At 40.1% G+C, this 25,256-nt stretch overlaps 1 protein-coding gene across 1 annotated transcript; it reads right to left on the bottom strand.

The window, feature by feature from the left end:
* Window positions 1-325: 325 nt before the first annotated feature.
* Window positions 326-23,669, bottom strand: ints2 (integrator complex subunit 2). The gene is made up of 25 exons (XM_030438738.1): window positions 23,331-23,669; window positions 22,282-22,590; window positions 22,051-22,189; window positions 21,293-21,395; window positions 19,923-20,036; window positions 18,659-18,789; window positions 17,470-17,640; window positions 16,780-17,000; window positions 16,426-16,551; window positions 16,125-16,196; window positions 15,064-15,178; window positions 14,519-14,587; window positions 13,234-13,368; window positions 12,949-13,125; window positions 12,083-12,197; window positions 11,237-11,341; window positions 9,504-9,668; window positions 7,966-8,167; window positions 6,405-6,530; window positions 4,287-4,488; window positions 3,895-4,176; window positions 3,073-3,180; window positions 2,827-2,932; window positions 2,288-2,464; window positions 326-1,039 (listed from the first exon to the last, which is right to left on the bottom strand). Exons 2-25 carry the CDS (start codon window positions 22,572-22,574, stop codon window positions 858-860), a joined length of 3,636 nt encoding a protein of 1,211 aa, XP_030294598.1. The 5' UTR covers window positions 22,575-22,590; window positions 23,331-23,669; the 3' UTR covers window positions 326-857.
* Between the last annotated feature and the right edge of the window lie 1,587 nt (window positions 23,670-25,256).

The following is a 25,256-nucleotide window of genomic DNA, read 5'->3' as shown; positions in this document are numbered from 1 at the left end:
TAAACACTCGCGAGAACGGGGCGACATTAAGAAAACTTAATGTTATTATAAATAAATGATTATTAAAGCAGCTCGTTCAGGCTGACTGTGCGAGATGTAGCCTAGATAACACAAATTCACGCTACTTTGCCCCTCATGTAAATACTGTAAAATTCTTATTTTGGTTTATTTTGTCCATCTTATTCTATCTGACTTGTTTTGTGTGTCACTGATATGCTGACTTGTTTGTGTCTGTCTAACATGTTGCCTTCAATTGCCCCCAGGGACAAATAAAGTTTTTTCAATTTAATCTATAAAATAAAATGTTTGGTCACAAATACACCTCTTCAGTGAAAGGTTTTCTTTGTTTTATTACAAACAAATACAGTAAAAAAGCTCTACATATTATTTCAAGGCAACATTTTCCTTTTTTCAATTGATGAGAAAAAGATCACAACACTTGCAGCTTGGAAAAATATGCCTTCAGAGGTCAAGAAAATGGACCCATTTAGCGTTTAATGTGTTTGACTTTCTACAAAATCTGACAGAGTACATCAAATATTTTCTAAATCATTTTCAAATCAGGTGTCAAAAATGAGTCTGGTAGAGAATGAATGCTTCAGTGCTCGACTTAAGTCCAGACTGAAGATACTAGAATGGATACACAACACACGTCCCATCATGTGCAGAGAACGAGAGTAACCCACAACCTTACATTGTCTGAAAGCCCCTGAAGTTGACATCAGTCTGAGTCCATTTGTTCAAGATTAATGGATGTGTGTTGACAGCAGCCCTCTCAGGAGTGTGAATGTCTTTCAGAGGCAGTGTTTAGAGTTGTTGGTAAAAGTCCATTCCCTTCTTCAAAACGCATATCTGCTCTATAGTCCATGAAGGGTGGAGCTGATGATGTCCATGAAGGTGGCCTCCACACAGTAGCAGAGCTGGACATCAGGATCAGTTCCACCCAGTTCCTCTGCTGTCCTCTGGGGTAATGTTAGCTTGGATGAACCTCCTCCTGGAGTCACAACGCCCTGAGGCTTCTCCTTCAGATACTGCAGGCCTGAGGAAGAAAAAACTAAATCGTCTTATTCATGCTATTACTTAAACATTGATAGATCTCTCCAACGAAATCATCTGTCTCAATTCCATTGTTATGTTTCTGACTGTTCTACACAACAGATCTGTTTGCCATTTACTGGTATGTATATATCTCTACATATATTCATCATCATAAAGCATATTCACATATAAAAAAAAACAAGGCACATATGCACAACGCAACATTTTCTTCAGTAGAGGTTCTGAATATATGGATGTTACCTTTCAAAATCCACATGCAATATACTTATTACCTACCATCAGAGTTGCCCAAAGTCACTTTGCAAGATCAGTAATTAAGGCTAATCAAGGCTTTTTTTATATGGGATGAAAGCTGGCACATTTAGCAGGCCAAAGACTACAAACCATGTCCAACATTGCAGAGGCAAGGGTTAATTGATTGCCTGTGTTGCTGCCAGTCAGATGGTAACCTACTGGCACCATTGGTAGAGACGAAATCTGGTGAAAGATCATATCCTTTCCCAAGATTAAAGGAAATCTTTGAAGGATGCATTTTCTTAATTCAGATCTATTCAACTGTCAAAAGTATTGATCCAAGTTGGAATAGCTCCATTATATCTAATGCAGGCCTACTTTGGGTAAAATGTGGAGCTACATTATGTAGTAAAATCTAAATATTGGATCAAGACAGTTTTTAAATGACTCAAGAGTGGAGGATTACAAAAAATATATATATATTGGGACATTGTTATTTGCAGTTTTGAACCACAACTAATCCTATGTGAAGGGGCCAACTAATATCAAAAAGGTCAATCAATTAACATTCTCTACTCTGACTGCACATTTTTTTGTGCGTCTATGGCTTCCTTTGACGTTTTAATGTTGTTTGATATATGAGTGTACAATATAAATAAGGTTTTCAGGACAGCGACTTCCGATGTAAGTGCAAATAGGTTACTGATCTGTGCAGACATCAAATATAAAGAGAGGGGGTTCTGGGACAACAATGTTTATGCTAATATTTTTGTAAGAGAAATGTACTTAAACATTTGTGTAAGGTGGATCTTTCTTGATAACCTCATTGATATATAGTACATATAGTGTTTCTACACTGGTCGTCACACTCAACAACAAAAGATAATTGTTCCAAATCATGTATTGATAAAAAGTGTAACCCAAAGGATACAAATCTTGACCATACCATTTAATATGTTGTTATAATGGCACACAAGTGACTAAAAATACTTACGGGCAATGAGAGGGTCAATGTCCCTGGCTTTGGTGGCAACATCTGATGCACAAACTTGGCCCACTTGTACGAGCAGAGCTGCCACATCATCATACAGTGGAGGGAAGGCTTGGCAGAATGCCACCAGGCATGGCAGGATGGGCATGAAGAAGGAGAAACGCTTGGCACGAGTCAGCACTTAAAAACAAAACACAGGCACACTTACAGTACACACAAGAGCTGTGTAACCAATAAATGCAGTGGCCAAGAGACCGGTACACACCATACCCTTATGTAATGGAGAGAGAATGCTGCACTAACAGCAAAAGGCCAGATGGTGGCAGTCAAATATTGGGATAAAAAATATCAACACATACTGTTTGACAATAGCTGATATACTGCATACAGACTGCATTGTGATTTACAGCATACAATGAGTCTGTTGAGAGCAAAATCAATGATGGAGACACCAGTAGATAAAAAGAAGTAGGGAAGTAAAGAGGACTACAACCAAAGGCATCAATGTACAAGTTGTCAAGACAAGGAAACAATTCACTGACCTGTGAGGAGGGTGCCCATAACACTGATGGCCAACCTGGCCACACTGAGAGACTTAGGTAGGGCATACTGGGTACATAAGTATGACAGCAACTGGATTGCAAAGATCTGTGGACACACACACATTCACAACTGATTAAAAAAAAAAAAGACAGTGTATGAGATGCTGTGGCACAAGACCAGGGCAAGTCTGGGATTTAAAGCCAGGAAAAAGGAAAGAGAGGAAAGCGGAGGTTGGGAGGCCTTACCTGCTTTTCCAACTGGGGCTGGGCCAGAAGCTCTGGGATGAAGTCCAGACAGATATGGATGGAGGGGATGCCTGCCACAGTTAGAGGCAGCAGAGCTTGAGGGTAACCCTGACAGTGAAAGAGGAGCAAAGGGGGAGAGAACAGGAAATATAAATCTTGTGATAAAACCAAGAAAGATAAGGGGGAAATAAGGAATTCGCAGTCAATCAAATCAAGTATTTGTTTAAACACAAAAGTAATTTTTTATACAAAATATGTGTAGCTGTGAATGCACACAGCAGCTTCTGCTTGGCAGTGTGGACAAGGATGGATTAGTGTGACAGAGGGGGGACTAGTTTGATGAAGTCCACCATATGGCCGTCTGCTACTTCTGGGAGTGCTGCAGTCACTTACCACTATAGCCATGGGCAGAATGTGGTGACTAATGGGGTCAACATGACTTGGCTCTTCATGAAAAACTGACTCGAAGGTCTTTTCAGCAATATGGCACTATCCACTCAACTATAAATAAAGATTGTTGTTGTTACTCACAGAGAGCATATCTGCGTGATAACAATACTTTCTAATGTCTTTATTTGACAGGAGACAAGAAAGTCTCATCATGGAGGAACTTCATGAAGAAGTAGGTTTTCAAAAGAGGGCGATTAATAACAAAGGGTCAAGAACACACACAAGAACCTGTTGGTCTTGTCTTCAGCACTGTTGTAACGCTCTCCCTTTTTTATGGTTACTGACTCAGTAAAGCTTCCTGCTTTCCCATTGTCACAGTAAAACAACATATATCAAGTGTACAGCCCACTTTATCTTTTCCCATTGTGTTACCTGAAAGTGGACCAACTTGGCAATGTTGGGGTCAGCGATGAACATCTGATGCAGCAGACAACAGATGAGACACTGCACCTCCCTCAAGTCACTGAGGAGGCCTCCTTCTGGCTCGGTGTCCTCCACACTCCCCCTGGCACTCGGCCCTAGGCTTCCCTGTTTTGATTTCCCTGGCAAGGGGCCTCTAATGCTTCTCAGCAGGCTTTCCGTGTTGGCCCCAAGCTGCTGCTCTTCAGAGGTTGGCAGACACACCTCTAGGAGAATTTGGACTGCTGCACTGTCCTGGGGTTAAATAGAAGTTTATAGGTGACATTTCTTCATCTGTAATGAAGTGAGAGTATGTAAGAGAGAGAGAGTGTATGTGTGAATGCGCCAGTTAGATGTTTAAATACTTGTGCTGATAGAAGGGCATTCTTCAGCTCCTCCCTGGTGACCTCAGGTGTATCTGGCTGCCCGGGCACACCCAGGTTCGAGACTGTCTGGCTCTGCCGATCAAAGTCAGCTGTCTCCTTCAGGTGGGAATGTAGGTAGGCTTTTGAAGCCAGCAGATAGCCATTCAGCATGTGAAGGACAATGTCCATCAAAGGGGGGCATCTGGCATAAACAAGCAAACAGTTAAACCTGTAATTTTGTTTGCTTTGGTGAGGTCATCTGCTGTAACTTGACAATGATAGTCAGGTGCACATACACAAAACCGAGGTTCTGGACACAAAAATCAAAAGGAATTAAGAGGGTTAGTTTGAGGATATCTGCCAAAATAAACCAAATTTAAAAAACGATCTTGGCGGTGCGGTGAAACACTGCAGGTGAATGCAACAGTGTGGGAGTCACTCCATGGTCCGTGTGTGTGACATGTTGGGAACCCCGCTGATAAGTTTGCCAAAAGACAAAGTTTTCTTCTACTGGCATGCTGGTCCTACTAGTGATTGTTCAGTCATCGACGGATTAAAAATAACAGTAAAAAACCAGGATGAGGCAGATCATTACTGTGTTTTAAAGTGGGGGACAAGAGCAAACTGAGGAACAGCGTATGAATGTGTGTGTGAATGGGTGAATGTGGCAATTATTGTAAAGTGCTTGGAGTGGTCATTAGACTGGAAAGGCGCCATATAAATGCAAGTCCATTTACCATAAATCCTATTTACTTTTTGTCTCCACCCCAATGTAATATATATTCTGATTACACAGATTTAGATCTGTCCCAAACGATTATTTTTCAAACGATTAATCTAGCGATTATTTTTTCGATTCATCGACTAATCTAACAATTAATTTAACGTTACATGACCAAACAAAAGTAACATTGTCACTGTCGTTGGTAACTTATATGAGGAAAAAAAATACTGCTGTTGTAGGCGGAGCAGCGTCTGTCCCCCCTCCTGTCCTACCAACTCTTCCGTCACATTTCTGCCCAAAAAACAGCGTCACCAGCAAAAACCTTTAACTCACTCAAGTGGTTGTGTTGATAGAAATCACCGCGATGGTCAGCCCTCCGGACCGAGACTTCGGTGAACTTTCCCCCAGAAAACAGCCTCCGTCCCCGCAAGTGACAGAGTCACGCAGCGACCTGTTTACTGATGGCGATTATGTAATAATGTAATTTAGCGCAAACTCTTTTACCTTCCAGGATGTTTAGGGGGCCGGGTTCTCAATCACTACACATTATAAACGGTCCGCGGGTTTAGATTGACAAGGGGGACACCTGGGAAACATCCCGACGTCATCATCATAACGTGTACCATCATGTCTCTTGAGGAGCGGCAGCTCAGCTTTCTGTAGTTCGTCTTTATTCCAGCGGTGCTTTGCACTGTGTGAATGACCAACGGCGGAGAATTGACGAACCGCCACTGCGGCGTTAATGCAGCGTCTCTGTGTGAGAGGGGCTATTCTCAGCCTTCGCAGGTACTACCACTTCCTGTTTGGGACGACGAGTCGACGCAAATTATTCATGTCGACGAATTTATGACGTCGATTACGTCGACAACGTCGAGGTGCTGTCCCCGCCCTACACAGATTAACATTTAAGACTGGGCTATTTTTTGTTGGGGAATAATGCCCTGCAGTACATACTTCGTTGCATTTGTTTTTTGACAATTGAAGATTATAATGTAAATACATTGTTATGTTAACCAAGAAATAATATACTAGATTAATCAAAAAATAGTTAGGTGCAGCCCTACATTAATGTTACAGTATATATTTTTAAATTAAGAAACACTTCTTTCTTGTGTTCAGATAGAGGACTACCAATATTATTAATGTTAACATACAGTACATTGGCATACATCTTAAATTATTTGTTGATCCTGAACAGTAAAACAACAAACTGCAGTAACAGTGTTTTAACAATTGCTTTTAAGGTATCCCAAACATCTTACACCATTCTTGTATAGTGTGAAAATCAATGCAGCCAATTGTGTGGGTCCATACGATGTTAACCAGTACATGTGTGAATAGGTCTATGTACACAGACACACAATGTGACACTTAAGAACATGTGTAACAGTTACCTGTACACCCTTTGATCACAACGCAGAACAATGAGAGGGTCCACCATGAGGTCATTCTGAGTGTACCTCTGCTGCCTGAGCAGCTTAGCTGAAGGCTGCAGGGCGTTTACCGTCATCACCCACAACCTGCAAAACAGACACATTAAGTTTAACTTTCATTCATATCAAACAAAGGATTATGAAGTTAAAGAAATACCTTTACATTTACAATACATTTCATTTCAAATTGAGATAGCATGATAGTGTTTTGCACAGGAAAAGACATTTTGGCAGTTTTTTGTGAAATTGGAAATGCCTGACAAAAGATTGCTCATCCAGATGAATTACAAGCAATGAACTAATCATGAACTGTTCACATTTTGTTTCCAAATAGATTTCAAAATTCAAGGGATATCACCCTCTCAGTCTTGGCCATGATAGAGCGGAGATGTGCGGTTACAAATGTATTGTATTTTAAAAGACAAATACTCAGAAGCTTCTAAAAGACAATACAAGACGATTAATTTACCTAAATATTTGACTTAATCACAAATGAGCCTGTGGCAGCAGTTCACCCTCAATCTCTCCTATCAGACCAGTGCTGAACTATACAGAGCAGGGTACTCTTGGAGCTCCAAGTCTTCCTGCAGCTTGTGCACCAGCATCAATCAGTTGATCTGTGTGAAATTTGGCACCACTGCCCTCTTCCTAGGTTCATCAGAGCCTCTTGTCTAGCCCTCTGCAACATTAAATACTATGAGAGGGAGTAAGGAAGAGAAGAGGGAGGGGGTACAATCCCTTACATCTCCCTAATGGTGCCTCCCCTCAGTTTTCCTGCCCTGAGCTTCTTGTTACAGACCCCTGTTGGATCGATAGGATGTCTTCTCAGAGCTTTGTTAACTGCGGTCCTGTGGGCCCTGGGGCAGAGTGAGGGTCACCCTCTTCTGTCCAGAGAGTTCACGCAGGCTGACACAGTTGCCTGGCTCAATACCTCTGATCTAGTCAACAAATAATCACTGGGCAAGCAGCCTGGGGTTAAGGGCAACATCTCATGTTCCACAGGTCTTCCTTTAATCCATTTACTGGGTCTCACTCCAACTTTACACAGCCTTAGGAGAGATAACACCGAGTCAAGTACTACTGTTAACCTTTCACTGAAAAGACACACAAATATAAATGTAACCAGCAGCCAAAAGGGAAATATCATGTAATCTGTAAATTCATATCTACATTTGGGCCTTATTATTTATTTATTTATTTATTTTTTGCTCTTTACTTAATAATTTGAGCAAAGGCTGTCAAATTCTAATTAGTGAAGACAAGATGCTTATCTGACCCAATACCAAAGTGATGTCATTAACTCAAGGCATACTAATAACGCTCTAAGGCAAAAACATATCCACTAGGCACATCAATTACCTGGTTCTATATACAATTTTAACTCACATTATGTAAACGAACTGAATATTCCATTTACCACGATGTATTATCTCCATGTGACATTCTGTGGTATTCTCACTAAAAGCGGCCACAGCAAAATATGTTATCCTTGGTTCAAAAGATCTGTGTCCAGAGCATGTACCTGCGGGGCATCACAGTGTTGAGGCCCATCCAGAGCTTGTTGAGGGTCTGCAGTATTCGGCGAGGCACGGCAGGCTCCAGCAGGAGAGCCATGCTGGCCGTGAGGGCCTCTGCATAAGGGATCAGGTCTCCGGGAGAGAGCAGTGTTAAATGCTCCAGGATCCGCATCAGCCTGGGGCTGCTAGATGGTAACTTCTGGAAGGCTGGGATGTGGGTGAGGGGCAAACAGCTGATTACTCATCGAAGTTTAGATGTCTTATTTCCCTAACTGAATTAAGCCACACATGTACAAAAATGAATAGGAACCAGAAACGTACAGAGCATTAGATAAACACATCTGCTTAGACTTAATAGTGGTAGGAAGATACTACTATAGTGATATCATCCTTTAACCTAAATCCACAAAAAGTGGGATCAAAATTAAGTGTCAAAACTACAGAATGAAAAACAAACAGAGTAGGTCATCTACTGAAAGAAGGGCTACAACTAACAATTACTTTAATTGTCAATCTTGTCAAATTCTCACCATTCATCGTTATATTTAAGAAGCAGGAACCAGCAAGCATTTAACATAGTAGTTAGAAAAACTATTGAAATTATTAATTGATTATCAAACTAGTTGGCGATACATTTTCTATAGATCAACTAATAGATTAATTGTTGTAGCTTTACTAGAAAGTTCAGGTTCTACACCACCACTGCTGTCTGTTGTTTTAACTCATCTGAAATCCCTTTTCCCCTCCTACCACCAAGCCCTGGGAGGCAGAGGAGCCATTTTTCCATCCTTACTATGCTTTCCTTAGCAGAATTAATCCATACACTGTCTTGCCTGTCATCATTTTCCTATAGAAGGTTGTGATGCAAAGGGTTCATAAAAACAATCCCTGGATGCCTCAAAACAACATAGGTTTACCCATTTGCATAAATACATGAAATATCAATTTGTCAATGTATATATTACTGTACATTAACCTGCACAATGGTGTGTGAAACTGATTATCTGTAACACTTTGTATTTTGTCAGGGATCCCTCCCAAAGAAAAGCCAATTACAGCATAATCCGCTAAACCCTGGAGGATTAACCATTGATATAAGATTTCAGCCGGATAACGGCTTCCACCTGTAAATGTATTATACAATATTAGGCTTGTTTCACTGTACCACTCAAGACTGGTAACACTACTTGCTCATCTACACAACCATGGATCCTACTACATCAGCATCACTTTTACTGTTTTATTCCCTATTGAGATCTTTCTGAGTGTACTTTTGTTTTACATTTTGCTCTTTAATCTAATCATTGTCAGTTTAACCTTTAATTCTATTTAATCAACCTATGTACTGTCATTTTGTTTACATTCACCTTAAGGGGAAAATGTGGAACTTGTTAAAAGGACTTTAGTAATATGTCTCACATTTGAAGAAAAAAAAATCTAGTAATTTTAGCAGCAAGACATGGGATGTCTACATTCAGAACAACCAGCCTAAACCTTCCATCTCAACCTTATATAGTTCATTTCATATTCCTGCCTTCCTCACCCTGGTGGAGCTGACTCTGGGTGTATCTGCAGGTGTTGCTGGGGAGCATCATCCTCCTCAAAAGGGGCAGGGTACCAGTCACCTCCTCCTCACACACCCAGTCCTCAACTAGGCACAGGTGGGGGTAGTTGGTGGCCAGCAGCCTCAGCAGGGCAGAGTGCAGACCTGAGTACAGGGAAAGAGCATTGATTATTTGTAAGGTTATTAACTATGAGACATTTGTCTTTTTTAGCTTTTTTGAAGGAAGGAATGAATGCAACTTTATTATCGACATGTCAAAACAAAAAAAGTTGAATTAGTTTGACAATTAGTTTGAGCATAATAAAATGAAATGTTACAATGTTTATTTCATTACAGGTCCCATATTATACTGTTTTTCATCAATTTCACACAGCTGTCAGAGGTCCAAAAGCTCTGTATTCAAAATGCATTGCCCCAAACCCATCCGTGGTCCTAAATTTCAGCTGTCAAAAAGTCGCTCAAGTGAACTCTACTGAAAGCAGGCCGTTTCTGTGCCAGTACCTTTAGAGGCTATTGAGCTCCGTCTGTCAACGCTTGCCTTGCCTGCTACACGTCCATCTCAGGGAGAGGATATGCTAGCGGTAGCATGCTAATGTTTACGGTGGATGTATTGCTATGGCTCGTTGAGATGCTGTCATTAAACCATACCAGTTTGACCTGGAATCGGGCCCAGAAGGAGAGGCTCCTGAAGAAGTACAGACTCTGCGGCTGCAGCAGGACGTTTCAGAATGGTTAGTGTGTCTGAATATGTTACTTAGTTTGTTCATATGTGTTGTTACAGTTACTACCATGTAGCTAATGCTAGCTCCTGCTAACTGTAAAGGTAACTTATAGTTCTTCGGCAGCTGTAAATACTATCAAAACGTGGCAACACTTACCTGTGGCTCGGGTGCAGTTGCTGGGTCCCGTATGGTTGGGACTGATCCTTTTTTCGTTACTGAAGCAGTCAGATGTGAAGTGATAAGCACACACAAACTAACTTACACGAACCATAGCCGGCACGTTGTCGTTAAAAATGAAACGCAACGACTGTCTCTTCTGTTCTTCTGTAGCTGGGACAGAATATTGGCACTTATGTTGATTTTTACAACCAACAACAGAGCAAATTGCGTGTCTAGCTCTGAGCAACGACATTGCAACACACTGCTATCTTACGCTGGACACACCGAACTTCACCTCAGGGATAAACACCCCCCTCTCGGATATCTCTGGGGAGAAGGGGGGAAGTGTTTTCGCACAGAGGAGGCCAGCTTATGAAAATCTCTCCTGTTGTTATGTAATGACAGGAGCTGAAACTGAACAGCCTGTAGGAGCTCTGTTTTACCAGTGGATGGTCTGCAGAGACGATGCAGGACTTGCTTTCCTCATTCAGGGAGTTGGTAGGCTCAGGGAGGACAAGTATATATATGTAGAGACCAGAGAAAACATGTTTTTCATAATATGGGACCTTTAAAAAGTATTGACATGCCCGAAAAGGAGTAGGGAGAAGTATACACTTATTTTATCCTACCTCTTCTCCACAACTCAGTAATTAATCATGATCAATTTACTTCCTTTCCTGAACCTCTGTTCCTTTGTACGCTCCCATCCAACTATATACAATTTGATATACTATATGTTTTTTAAATTTCCTTTTTGTTTGTGTTTGTCTTCTTTTTTCCCAAACAAACAGATCAGAATCTTTTCTGGCAGAGTAGAAGTCCATGTCTCACCGCCTAGCTCCTGTTGCAGTCCCTGAGCCTGAGTAACCAAGTACTTAATGGGGATCTGGTCCATCAAGGCTGCTGAGTAGGACTTTGGCTTCCTCTGCATCAGGGCTTGAAAAAAACAGAGAGAGAAAAGGTAGAGTGAGGCAAAGAAACTATGAGACAGGAAACAGAGAAGGTGAGCACATAAAGAAAGAAAAGGACAAGTGTTTTATTTGGCAGTGTAAGGACACCAGAGCCACTGTGCCGGCACGTTAGAGGAGCGGAGGTGATTTTTCATTGACGTGGGTTCATTACCACTGCTGATGGGCTTCATTACTCCTTCCTTGAAGGCTGCAGGAGCACTTGGGTAAACACAGCAATTAAAGAGATGGGCATAAACTCTCACATAAATCTGGCCTAATGAAGGGCAAGAGCAGAGCTCGTCATGGGAGAGAATAAACACTGACTAGGCTAACTGCTAATGCTCAATCTAACCTACAGCTGTCCTAGTTAGCTCAGCTCCCGCAGCCATTGTACTTGGCTCTTTGTCAGACCTCCATTTATTCTCTATGAAGCGGCCAACATTCAGTGCCGTGAGAGAAAAGGATGAATGACTGCACATCCAGGGTGAGAGCATCTCCAACAACTTCACAGAGGACAAAAGCTGCCTTTCTCCTTTCACTGCCTGACAAATTCCCTCCATCTCAAATACAATGTCTCCTTCAGTGGAGGCGATGACAACGGACACATTTTAGACAGGCAGAAGAAGAGAAAATAAGAAATAGAAAGGGAAGTGAGCCAACAGCACAGTGGGAAGCCTAGCAAAGAGCAGTGTTATATGAGATGCAGTTATTATTTTCAGGTACATACCCAGTTGTTTGGTGCTTGCCAACAGGTTCTCCTCATAAGACAGGATGTAATAGAGGATAAGGAGTTGGGTGGTGATGGAGTAGCGCTGTCGTCCTCCTCGACTGCCTTCCCCTTGCTAACAATCACATAAAAGAGAAGCAAAACAACAGTTATATGTTAGGGAGAGGCAGCACAATAGGGCTCTGCATTATCATTAAATAGAGACAGATACTGAATAATGGTAAAGAATGCTAATTAAGTGCTTGTAATTTCAGTTAAATCACTACAATTTACACTGACTTCAATGTCCATGTCTTAATGTCACATATTTTGTGTTTGCAGCAAAAATTTTGCTAAATACTAAATACAAATGGGTTTTTAGGGACAAAGACAGCTACAATTATGTCTTTAACTTGATTTCAATGTTTAAAAGGCTCTTTTCTCATAATGTATTATAGTGATGCCGTCAAATTTAAATCATTCCTCCTGAATCCAATAGCAACAAAGACGTATTTCATCTTAAGATCAGAAACAAGAATATATGAAAAAAGTACAATGTATAGTACAATAAACTGGTACTGATTCCAATAATTAACACTGCTATAACATTAATAATGTAACTAAATCAGGGGTTTCAAGAGAGACTGAAAGAAAAGTTGTGATAATAAAGGCAACATTCTGTGAAGTGCCATTGAAAGGGACCGAGTAAGTAACTCAATTCTGGCAACATAAGAGACAAATGGTGATTTCAAATACTCATACATACTGATAAAGATATCGTCAGAGAAGAATATGTAAAATGATGAACACATCAGAAAAAAACATCAACTGTTTATGAAGCAGGTTTAGGTTTCGGTAGTCAGCTAAAAACCCTTTGGCTGACTCACCCCTGCAGAGCTCTGAAAGACGTTGAGAATCTCCTGCTCAGTGATGGGCTGGTTGGTGGCCTCTGGGTTGGCCTTGGATGCTGGAGTGAGGATGGAGTTAATGTAGGCATCAATTAGGGGAATCAGTTGAGTGTGGATGGGGGTGGTCGTCTCACAAAGTTGGCGATAGATCCAATCCTGGTAGAGGTACACAGCACCAGAGAGCAAAATACTTTTTTTTTTCTTTCCCTTTTACAGACTTTGGAGCTAATCATCATTTTGAGCCATATAGTGCACATCTCCTACCTTGATGGACACTTTGTGCTTGGTGAAGGCTCGGCTCCGAAGCAGCTGGTAGATACAGTGAATGGGGAGGAATCCTGTGATGTTAGCACTTAGGTTGTTGGTCACTGCAACCCTCACAGCATGGGCTGTAACCACCTACACCCAAGAAAAGAATAAACAAGTTATCTAAACAACTCCACTGGAAAATAGACAAACAACTCCTACATATACTGTATTGTTTAATGTCACTTTATAGTGTGAACGTGCACAACTTTGGCTGAATGTGATTTCTTATTTTCTGGTTCCTTCACCAAGGGCTCCTATTTGTTATTCTACTCAAAAAAATGTGAGGCTTCTTGATTGCAGATTGCCATTAGCAAAATAGGTACGTGTTGGCAAACATGACTCACAGGCTTCATACATCAAGCACATACACAGATGTTAGTGGGCCATATGATGATATACATAAAGTGACACAACAGCAATGTGTCTCAAGCCGAAGAATTGCACAGTATAATGTCTTCTCTATAGAAGTAAGTACATGGCAGCTGTTCACAATGCTGCCATAACTTAAGAGTGACAATTTGACAACTTTGAAGTGCTTCCTCCTGCCATGAACATGCAAACACGGTCACTGAAAGCGCATTGGCAGCTGTAGCCATCGGTTCTGGTAGTGTACTTGTATGACAGTGCACAGACCGAAGCTTTGTGACTGGCATCTAATTCATGGCAAGCGAGCACTTTCTTCCTGCTACAGTAGCTTCTTTGAATACATGCTGCAGAAGCAAGCACCCAGCTACCTCCATTTGTGGCAAGTGTTGAACAGCTTCCCATCTCCAACATTTTCCTCTATCCATGCCCAGCACCATTTGTTTTTAACTCCTCTCCCAAGTAAGGCTTTATCTTAGCCAGGTTTAATTAACTTTGCTTTGAGTCGAGTTGAAGGGTTAAAACATCAACTCACATTTCTTGGCAAGACCTGCCCTACTCTGGCTCTGATTGGCAAACACTAGTTGGTCGGAAATCCAGCACCAAGCTGGAGAACTTCAAGCCCTGCATTTATAATCATCAGAGGAATCACAAGAGTGTTTCATAAACACTGAAAAGTTCCTCATAGTTGCTTTAATACATTTTTTATCAATTATTAAATACATTATTCAAAACAACGTTCCCAATTTTACAGCATCTTTTGATGGGAAAAATAAATGAGCGCTGATGAGAAAAAAAAAGCCTAAAAACCCTACAAATCACTGAACACTGGAATTTACATGTCGACAATGTGCAAGAAGGACTGTAATGTATGCACCTGTTCTGTGAAGATCTCCTGTGTGAAGATAGTCTTCATTTTGCTTAGAGAGCTGGGCTTGATGGCAATCTGTACAAAATTGAACATTGGCACAAAAAACAAAACAGATAAAGCATGTCAACAATGGAAGGTATACTGTGAGTGAAAAACAACCTGCAGGCAACAGTGCTGGTATTCTGTAATTCCCTCTTTTCATATTTCATAAGAAAATTCTACATGGCAGAACTCTGACTTGAGAGGATTGCCCTAGGGCTGGAAACAAACAGGCTCTAAATCCAATTACATTACACATCTTAGTGGAAAATACACTGAGACAGGAAAACTACTTAGCACACAGGCAGGATACAATAGTGCACTTAATAAGTGATAAAACAGCAAATTGGCCACTGGGTATAGAGTGTCTTAGTAGATATGTGTATGCTGCAAGTGTTTCATCAGTGATATAGTCTTTATATGTGCCCCGGCTGTAGTGGAGGAGTGGGGCCAGTAGCTGGTCAGCCAGACTAATGTATTGATCACTGTCTCCTTCCCACCTACCACCTTACCTTCATCCCCAAAGTAGAGCACACCAACTCAATAATGGAGCTGAGCTGGTTGCTATGGAAATACATGGCAACCAGTAATAGCATCTCTCCAAAAGAAGCAGATACGCCTGCAGCACTAGAAGGAGGAGGACACACATACGAATGCAAGGCAAGTGAGAAAAGACACATGGACTTGTCCTTAATCCTGCATCTTACAGGACAGATATCTTAATAAACTTGTTAAGCTATTTGCATAAACCCACACACATCCATGCGCTCACACACACCTTCTTCATCAACATGTGTCCCTTTAGTCACCCCTATAGTCACTTTGAGACTGATGATTTACACTTTATGAACTACAGTCACAAACACACAATCATCAAGACAATGCATACAAACTTAATTTTAACATTAAAACTAAATAACCAAACCTACTGAGTTTATTACTTTCGACTGCAACAAAGAACAGTTATTACAAAGCAAACACACATTTGAGTATGAATTCAGAGAAATAATATTATCAAATTTAATTATTTAATGTAATTTATTTCAATTCCATTTTCACTATTCTATATAAATGTTTCTACCCTTCTGCCTCATTAATTACAAAGTTCCAATAAGTGTTAATAAGGGATAATAAGAGATGTGAGCATTGATTTTCTTTTATATTACTAGTTTACACTATCACTCAGTGGTGTTTAATGATTAAAACATCTTCTCAAGTTAAGACTGTAAATACTTCCAGTAACTTTAAGACAGTTACTGCTTTTGTGACCACTACATAAAGTCACATGGTTCAGTCAAGACTATGTCAAAATTAGAAGTGGGAGAAACGTACACATAACTATATTGTGATAATAATGACATCATCATCAATATTTTCAAATCGTAAAAAGTAGTAGTTACAAATATTTCAAATCACATAGTAAAAAGTTCAGCTTGTGTCATTCAAGCAACATTGGATGAACTTAACTGCAAAAAAACAACCTTTTTTGTAATTTACAATTTTGGACATGCAAACTAAGTACCAAAGTTTATTCAAAAAACAAATTTGAATTTGTCAAAGAGATTCTCCTTACCTTTCAAAGTATTCCTCCTCTTTGATCATCCAGCTGAGCCACATGACCATCAGCTGTTCCTGTTCTGGAGTGCTGGACACAGGCACACACAGAGGATAATGCTTACACTATGTATGACAAAGGACAATATTAAATGCCAAGAGATGCAAAGCAGACTTCTGGCAGGCAGCATGCGCTGGCAGAAAATCAACACTCAAGACCCCTATTAGCTGAACAGGGTTTGTGATCCCAAAATATTTGTGCTTAGTAAATAAAACAAAGACTTCTAAAAGTAGGAGGTAATAAGACAAGCTTTCTGTACCTAACCAATGTAGGGAAGGCAAGCAGCTTGCAGAAGGACAGTGAGACAAAGCGAACACCAGCAGGAGTGGCAGGGGGCCTGCTGGTCATCAACTGCAAGAGCTGCTCTGCCTCTTCATCTGTAGGCCTGTAGAAGGTGTAGAAGGATGATATTTTGCTTTAATACATTAGCTTTTAAAATGTACAATATTTTAAACAAATTCACACACTGTGGAACATTTGTAAAATATACACTTGTATCAAACACATTCTGAGGCCAAACACTTAACTAACATAAATAATAACAACCACATACACATCAGAATCCATATCCATCAAGTATCAAATTAGGGAGGTTGCTGCCTCTTTGACTTACCTGAGGCCTGCGATGCCCATGAGGGCACAGTACAGTCGAAGCAGAGCACTGGCCTTCACCACATACTCCTCTCTGAGGCCAGAGTACCCTGAGCCTCCCCCCTCTTCCATATCACCGTCATTGGGCACATGGGTGCTGCGTGAGCGCGGCAAAATGGCGACCAGTTCCAGCAGCAGCTGTCTGCGCATCTGCCACAGCACCGAGCTGCTTTCTCTCTTACGCTAGCAATACAAAGACAGAGCAAGGCAAAGGCATGAGTCCACTGCTGCACTTCCATCCAAGTGTCTACATACGTGCTCCAACTTGTGAATGTTTGGCATATCAGGATGATAAATGAACAACAATAAACAATTGATTAATAAAAAAAAAACTCACTACTTCAAATAACTGAAGGTTAAGACATAATAATTAAGTTTGGATTTGGGTTGGGTACGGTTAGATAGTTAACTTTTTGACATCTTATCATGAATATCTAATTAAAGACAATAATAATTAATGTAAGCAATACCTAGTTCAACTTAACCTAGTGCCATTTCACCCAGTAGACCAACATGGTGAAACTCTTGCATTGTGTGCCATGAGTACACCATAACTACAACACATCTGGTCTTGTCACCTCACACACTTAAATTTTGCCACTGTGTAGCAAACTAAAAAGCATTAAATGAAATCCAGAATAAGGCTTCTCACCTGCTGTCCATTGCGAATGAACATGCTGAACCAGGTGCGGACTTTGCTATTGGTACCCAGCAGTAGCCCACTGACATAAGAGACGAGGGGACTGACTGCCTCATCTGCAGTGTCTGGTTTATAATCCAAAGTCAGAGCCACACCCAGACCAGGGAGGTGGCACTCCTCCACCTGGCAATACACACATTAAACACATTCAATTATATCGTATCAAAAATTATTTCTTATTTCTGTTAATCATCTCATCATTTCAGCTCTACTATTTGTCATTTGTGCCTGCATGTTATATGCTCTTTTGACTGATCTCAGAACAGTTTTGGTATGAGTATGAGTCCTGCTGATGCATCCTTCAGCAAGGTTATGAATTTCTAGTACCTCCCGGGGACTCGGTCGATAACTGACCTTGTGCTGTAACCTTCTTTGAATTTCTCCCTTCAATAGTATCACCAAGTGTATCACAACATAAATCAGTTAGACAGAGATCTTCTGGATTTCTAACCTTTATGAAGTGTTTGTGTGAAATAACTAGAGAATGAAATGATACCGAAAAAACATAGCCTCTCACTAGCCTATTTAATCAGGAATTAAGAAAAAATGGCTGTTTCAATCTTTAATTTCTTGAATAATCGATTAGCTGTTTGGTCTATAAAATGTCAGAAAATTGTGACAAATGCCCCTCTTAATTTCCTTAAGTCCAACGGGAAGTCTTAAATTGTACTAATAATAGCTCAAAAGGAAATATATTCAATGAACTATCACAAAGGACAAAGAAAGAAAATAGCAAATCCTCACAATTTAGAAGCAGAACCAGAGAATATTTTGCATTTTTGCGTAATGTCATTTGACAGATTGTTATTATAAAAACATGGCCTATAGTTGTTTCAAAGCTGTTGGGTTTGGCATTTAAAAATTCAAAACATGCAACCACATTTCAGCATTGGCAATTATTGGCTAAGAAACATCCTGTACCAATCATTTTGACATGAAAGCATGTCACACAAACTGATGAGATAAAGTATTAAAATTAGTTTACACATCCAAAATTAATTTGCAAAAAACAGAATAATTCAGCATAAATGCATCTTCAGCAGAATATAGCAGCTGTGATGGATTCTCATACTTGAAAAAGATCAACTTTGGGATTCTGTTGTTTGTTTGGAGTCCTGTCATTATTTTAATAGTGACTTACCACCATAGCTCTGATGTTGAGGGCCTGTGAGGGGTTCATCTGACATAGCTGCCTGAGGGCTTCAGTCCTGCGTCGACCACCCACACTCTCCTCATCCTGACGCTCTCCATTCTTGATCAGACCTCTACAAACTGCAAGGGATGAAAGCATATGTAAGCAAACAAGCTGTATAAAACACACTTAAAAAAAAAAACCAACATATTCAAATTTCAAATATAACAAATTTCCTTAAATCGGATGCCTTGATCAGTCGATTTACTGCCTATTAGGAATATGCTCACTAAATTTGATTTTCCCACCAAGTAAGGGAAATACTAATAAAAAATAACACATTTTACTGGTGTATGTTAGTTCAACAATGCAATCCTTGACTTAAGTCTCTTGGTTTTCCTTATGTCACTGACATACAATAAAACTGTTTGCATCATTTCTCCAATATCATGGCCAACTCATATTGCTCCATAAACTGCAGAATCATGACTCATTTATTTGCCTGTAAATAAGATTTAATAGCCATCAGAAAACAGCCTTATCTCATTTCTCTTGTATTTATCCACAGCTGACAGTTTAAAAGGCAAACTGTTTATGGTTGGCTGATATTATGACATGGTCTGAAATGATATTCTCTCCCTTCGGTGTCACTTCTAGATCATTTCATAACCCTGAACAATCTCCAGTGGAGTTAGGACTGGTGACCAGCTTCTGTTTAACATGACAGACCTTGATGCTTCCAGACAGGGTCATTTCCCACACATCATCCTTAGATCAATTAATTTCACTTTCAATTCAATGAAACAATGAATTTTCCTGTAACAGAGCCATACTGACTCCTTGATGTTGACTGCCATGTAACACACACTAAAGTTACTGACTTATCCCTGACCCTCTGTGTGATAAGGAGGCACTGGAGACAGTAGGGATTTTCTTATAATGCACCTGTTGAAGCACACACAGCACACTCTGTGAGCCAGAGCGAGACAATGATGTTCATCAATCAAAGACAAATACTGCCTTGGGCCAGTGGCATGGCTAGAATTAGTGAAAACACCTGAACTCAGAAAGAACACGTGATGGCAACCTAATACCAAACTACCTTCAAATACAATGCTGTTGTCACAAAAAGCTTCTACGGTAATGTTAAGTACACCCTCTTTCTGCCACAGCAGGTACACTCACTAACTATACAAGGCTACTACTGGCAATTAACCAGCCACTGTGTCATATTTTCAGCTGACACCATGTGTAGTGTAATGCGATGAATTACCTTCACTGAAGCTGTCAGGGACGTTGGCAACCAACAGACACAAAAACCAGTCTCCATTGCGGACATGAAGCAAAGCCTCTGCCACATCTATGATGGGCAGCAGGGAAGGCAACTCTGTGAAAAAGAACACATAACACATACATGTGCACATATAATTTGGCTCTCATTATTATCAAGCTGTCCATTTTGTTGCAATTTAACCAATGGGGTCCTGGAATTGCTTATTTTAAAATACCAATTTGATAGAGTGCTGTACTGACTATATCTTTCTTTTCAGGTATTTCGATTTAATTAATCAATCTTTTTTTTTTATTCATTTATATAGAGCAAATTATAGCATTTTTAAAATCATCTTTGTTTGCCAAAGAGTTCTTTTTTTTTATTTCCTCACAGAGCAGGTATCTATAACTCCAATGTGCATGAGAATAAATTAAGCTTTTGTTCAAAAGCTTTTGGTGCAGTTTAGTGTATATATTCTTTATCCAAAAACACATGATGCTCTTTCTCAGACTGCATTCCTGTAATGAGAAAAAAAAATGTATTCCATAATATATCAGTATTATATCATTATCATGATAGGGGACTATATATCATCTTAGATTTTGGATATCTTTATATCATGAACTGGCATATGTGCCGTCTTTTCCTGATTTTAAAGGCTGCATTACAGTAAAGTGATGTAACTTACTGAACTTACCAGAGTGTTCTACTTGTTCTAATGTTTATTCAATACATCAACACTACTGATGATTATTTATATTTCATTGTGTTAATCATTTGTTAAAGTTTTGTTTTGTCAAGTACAAATAGTTATCCCTATAATATACTATAATAATACATATATTTTTTTTCACAATTTCTTTATTGATTTTAAGCATAGTCAGATATGCAGTTTGACAAATTAAAGTACATATTTTAATACAATATAAAGAAAAAACACACTTAATGTAACCCCTCACCCACCCCCAACTATCCCTTGCTCTCTCTAAAAAACTCTCTTGCATTTAAAGTCCTTTAAAACATTAGACTATCCCAAGACAATGGTACCTCAAAGAAAATCCAAATCAAAGATCCTATAATATTTTTTGCAATATTAATACTGAGGTATATGGTCAAAAATATTGTGTACCAACATCTATAAAGTGCTTTTGAGGTGATTTCAAAATACTGAAATACCTACTGTGTATCGCGATGCGGCCTAAAAATACTGCAATATTATTTTAAAGACCTATCACCCAGCCCTATCCTGATAACACAATTGTCATTCTTTCAAAGAGCACACTTGTGTACAGAAGCCTTTGTATTCAACACCACCCCACTTCCACCGCTCCTCTAGGCAAACCATTAGGAACATGAAAGGAGTTGCGTACCTGCTTGTAAAATGCAGAGGACATCAGCCACCTCTTCCAAGTAAACAGGGCTTTCAAAGAGTTCAGAGGACTTTAAGAAGAATTCTCCATTTGAGTCTACCACCTGAGAAACATCAAGAGAAACAGGCTGTACAGATCAATCATTCAAGGCAGACCATTATGTGAAGAAGAAAGTACTGAAGGATGTTGCAATTCAGAGAAATATGTAATTTGTCAGTCAATGTGAGAGAAACTTTTGGGAATCCTTTCTGATGCCAAGTTAACTTTTGCCAAAAAAGTAAAGCTACTGTGCAATCTTGTTTCTTACACCAGAGAACCATTTACACAAGAAAGATGATTTTATTCTAACAATACTTTAATACTACTAAAATGGTTATTAATGCTTTAATTGTTTTCTTTTTTATCTCTGGACAACTCTTTCTCTCTCCATATTCAAGCACAAAAGATCTATCTTCTTCATCTCTCTATTATACAAAAGACAGCTGCCAACAAGTCAACTAAAATCAGCTGGATTTCTGCAGGGTTTTATCACTATCAGTTATCTGGGTGGGTTTGAATAGCACACTATCCACCACCTATAAATTCGATTATTAACAACCTTTATACATTGAAACTATGCATTTTATTCAACTTGCATATTCTGTCTTTTCATGTCACGGTGGCAATCTGTTGTTACTAGAATAATACTTGCATGTACCATTTGAGCCAAGTTAATTCACGTTTTCAGGATCCTTTGATTTACTGAATTATGTGGGTACCTTATTCATGATGGCTAACAGTTCACTGAGAGTCAGTCGGAGCCTCCTGAGGGGATCACTGTGTTCAAACTCGAGGGTCAGGCCATGCTGCAGCTGTGACACCAGGATGCTTTCTCCATTAGAGCCACCTGCCTTATGCCTGACAGAAGAGATGGCACATTGTGTATACTGCAAAATGAACTTGGTTACCAGGCTGTGACAATCATATCACCATGTGTAAGTCATCTATACCTAAGCTGCTGCTCCTTCCGTGCATCCTGTTCCAAGGCATGAAAGTCCACAGACAGGAGCGCTACAATGGAGTTGACAGCCTCTACACCAGAGAGCAGGCGGAGGATAAGCTTCTTGTCCTGAGCCCAGGACTGGCTCTGATCAGCTGGAGCACACAGAGCCATCCTCACCAGGCAGGGCAGCAGCAGTCTCAACTCTGGGTCACTCAGGGCAGCCAGGCGCACCACATCCACCTTCTGCATGGCTTCAAAGGCATAGGGGCTGACAAACTGTAGCCCTGCACTGTCTGCCATCTCTCCGCCAACACACCTTGAGGGAACGGGCAAAACAGATCATGTGTAGTGCAGAATCTGAAGCCACGTGAAGCAAATAAAGTGGACAGGCTTGTAGTCAATACATCCTGTGCTTTAAGGGTTTAGCAAACACTATAGGAAAAACTACAAAACTATTCAAAGCTACGTAAAGCTGATGGAGTTAACGGTAGTCACATAGTAGCAGTACATTCATTCATAGTTTCTCTAACGCGCTCACAAACAATGTGTTTGCTGTTAATATGTCTCGAGTTTAGATCAACTGGCTTCTATGAAATCAAATAAATGTTGCTATTATCACTATAACGTTGCAAGCAAAACAAGATAAAAGCTGGTTATCGCGAAAAACTAACGCTGCCAGTGGTGCTAATGCTAGTTAGCTAACTAAAACTGCAATTACACATCGCGCAGGTTGAGCTGACAAGGAGAGTGCTTCCCCCAAGTCAAATATCACTCCAAGTCATGAGTGGCACTCCGAAATGTTTGACACCTGTGATTTTGAAGCACGACAAATATCGTATTATACAGCTAACGCTACCGAGGCGTAGATAATTGCTAACTAGCAGTGGCTAGTGGCTATTCACTGTCCCCATTGCTTTAAGAGCGACTCTTAGCATGCTACTAGCCAGCTAGGCTAGGCTAACTTATCAGACAACAATACTCTCATGTGTTGTCTGGTCTGTTTCTGCGGCATAAACATTCAATGCAAGTACATTAACTAATGGAGAATCATCTTACCTCACTTATTAGGATGATAGTCTTTTAAAGGATAAATTTCACCACCGAGGCCCTCAGACCTCGGACTCGGCTGTGCAACGTCAGCTTCTAACGTTATTGGGGAGTCCTAAGCCAATGACAGAGAAAGAAGCTTGTCCTAGCAGCTGTCGGTAGGTTTATGGAAATGTCTTGTCTTGTATATTTTTAACGCCCTGTCTGTTGTGGTTTCCGCATATCCACTCTTAGCTTTGTCTACTGTGAGCACTATGTCGGTGTGACAGTGAGGGAAGTGGTGCAGTCAGCAGCCTTGAGCAGCGCTGACTGACTGTAGCAGTGACAGTCTGGAGTCAGTACGATGCTCCAGACCTGCCCCGACTGCAGGCAGCGGTGTGATACGGGCTGGGCTGATATGAACACCTCTTCTGATGAATACGATTTAATTTGCAGAACAAAGCAGTTGCATCAGCATATTTCATTGCAAGTTATACAGCTTGATCATAAAGGGCGATGATCTAATAGTGACATCTACACGTGTTGATGGAGGTTCTCAGTCATCCAGGTCATGGTAACTCTAAGTGCTGTGGGTAACTTGACTTGTTTCCGTTCCTTGAAAGACGTTTAACCTCTCATCTGCATGGAGTCTGAAAAGGGCATGTTTACCTGATGAGTACACCTTGAATAAAAAAAAAAAAGAATGAAAAAAGAACACGAATTGTGCGAAGAAACCTCCCATTCATGAATAATTTCTGCATTATGAATAATAAATGAAAAACAGATAGTGTAGATACAGTAGTGTCCACTAATCAATCTCTCATGACAGACAATCCCTTTGTTTATATCTGGACGCACTGTAGAAATTATTAGTTTGATTACATGACTGATTAAAAGACTGAATGTCTAATCTTAAAAAAATATCTAAATTAAACCATATTAAGATGTAAATGTGACATGGCACACTCGGTTTTAAAAATAGGTGAGTGATCATAATTAAACAAATACCCTGGCTGTCTTTCAACTATCAGCTATTTAGATTTCCCTCTTCAAAGCTGCAGACTTTTAGCTACCCTATCATTGATACGTTGTCAGTGTGAATTCCACTACGATGTCAAGGGCACAGTGTCAGCAGTTGCTGAGGGATGGAGGCAAACAGAGCAGGACCTCTGTGTATTCAAAGGCTGCTGACAGCGAGGGAAAAAATGCAAAAAAAAACTCTCAAAAGAAAGAATTGCCAGCTGCTACTACACGACCCCGGGGCAATTCCGCAATTTACAAGTGAGATATCTGACTAAAATTATTATTCAGGGTTATTCCAATGCCTTTCCCCACTTGTGAATAGAGCGTGCTAACAAGCTTGCAGACCTACTGTACAGCAGAAACAGATGGTGACTGCAAACAACCATGATTCCCCAAAAAGAAAACATGGCACTGGACTGAAAATTAAATTTGAGGGTTTTATTAAATATTGAATGTATTTATCTACACTCAAAATAAGACCAAATACATTTTTGTTGGCCAAAATTTTCCAAGCCAACATTAGTGGCAAATATGCAAGGTAAAGAGTAATACCAATTGATTTTCAATAGTACAGTTTCCCTCTGAACAGGAGAAATCCAGACAGTAGATCTTCCTTTGTGCACATACACTGCATATCCAATGGGCTGCCATCCAAAGCTGGTTTAACTTCATTTACACCACACATTTACTTTCACACTGAAGTAAAATGGGTTTGGTCTAAATGCATCTATAACCAATCGAAAGTGGTGCCAAAAGAGCCAAACCTCAGCCAATCAGAGTGAGGAGAGGTATAGTGAATAAAAGGGGATGTGCTGAAAAGGACACTGCACTTCTGCCATTAAGACAAATGTTCTCACCTTCTAGCTCTCGTTTTATTTCTCCCCTATAGAAAAAAAAAGGTCAAACCTGAGGTCAGCTACTTCCAATAGTTCT

This window comes from Sparus aurata, chromosome 13 (genome assembly GCF_900880675.1).
Source record: "Sparus aurata chromosome 13, fSpaAur1.1, whole genome shotgun sequence".
In the NCBI taxonomy this organism is placed as follows: domain Eukaryota; kingdom Metazoa; phylum Chordata; class Actinopteri; order Spariformes; family Sparidae; genus Sparus; species Sparus aurata.
Note: the sequence above shows the minus strand (reverse complement) of the source record. Positions and strands in the feature narration are given on the sequence as shown.

Excerpts from the sequence above, each read along its gene's own strand:
- ints2 (XM_030438738.1), bottom strand. The coding sequence starts at position 22,574 with ATGGCAGACAGTGCAGGGCTACAGTTTGTCAGCCCCTATGCCTTTGAA. Across the intron at positions 12,198-12,948 it reads TCTTTCAGAGCTCTGCAGGG|CAAGGGGAAGGCAGTCGAGG; the intron begins GTGAGTCAGCCA and ends TGTGATTGTTAG. Across the intron at positions 8,168-9,503 it reads CCAGAGTCAGCTCCACCAGG|CCTTCCAGAAGTTACCATCT; the intron begins GTGAGGAAGGCA and ends CCCACATCCCAG.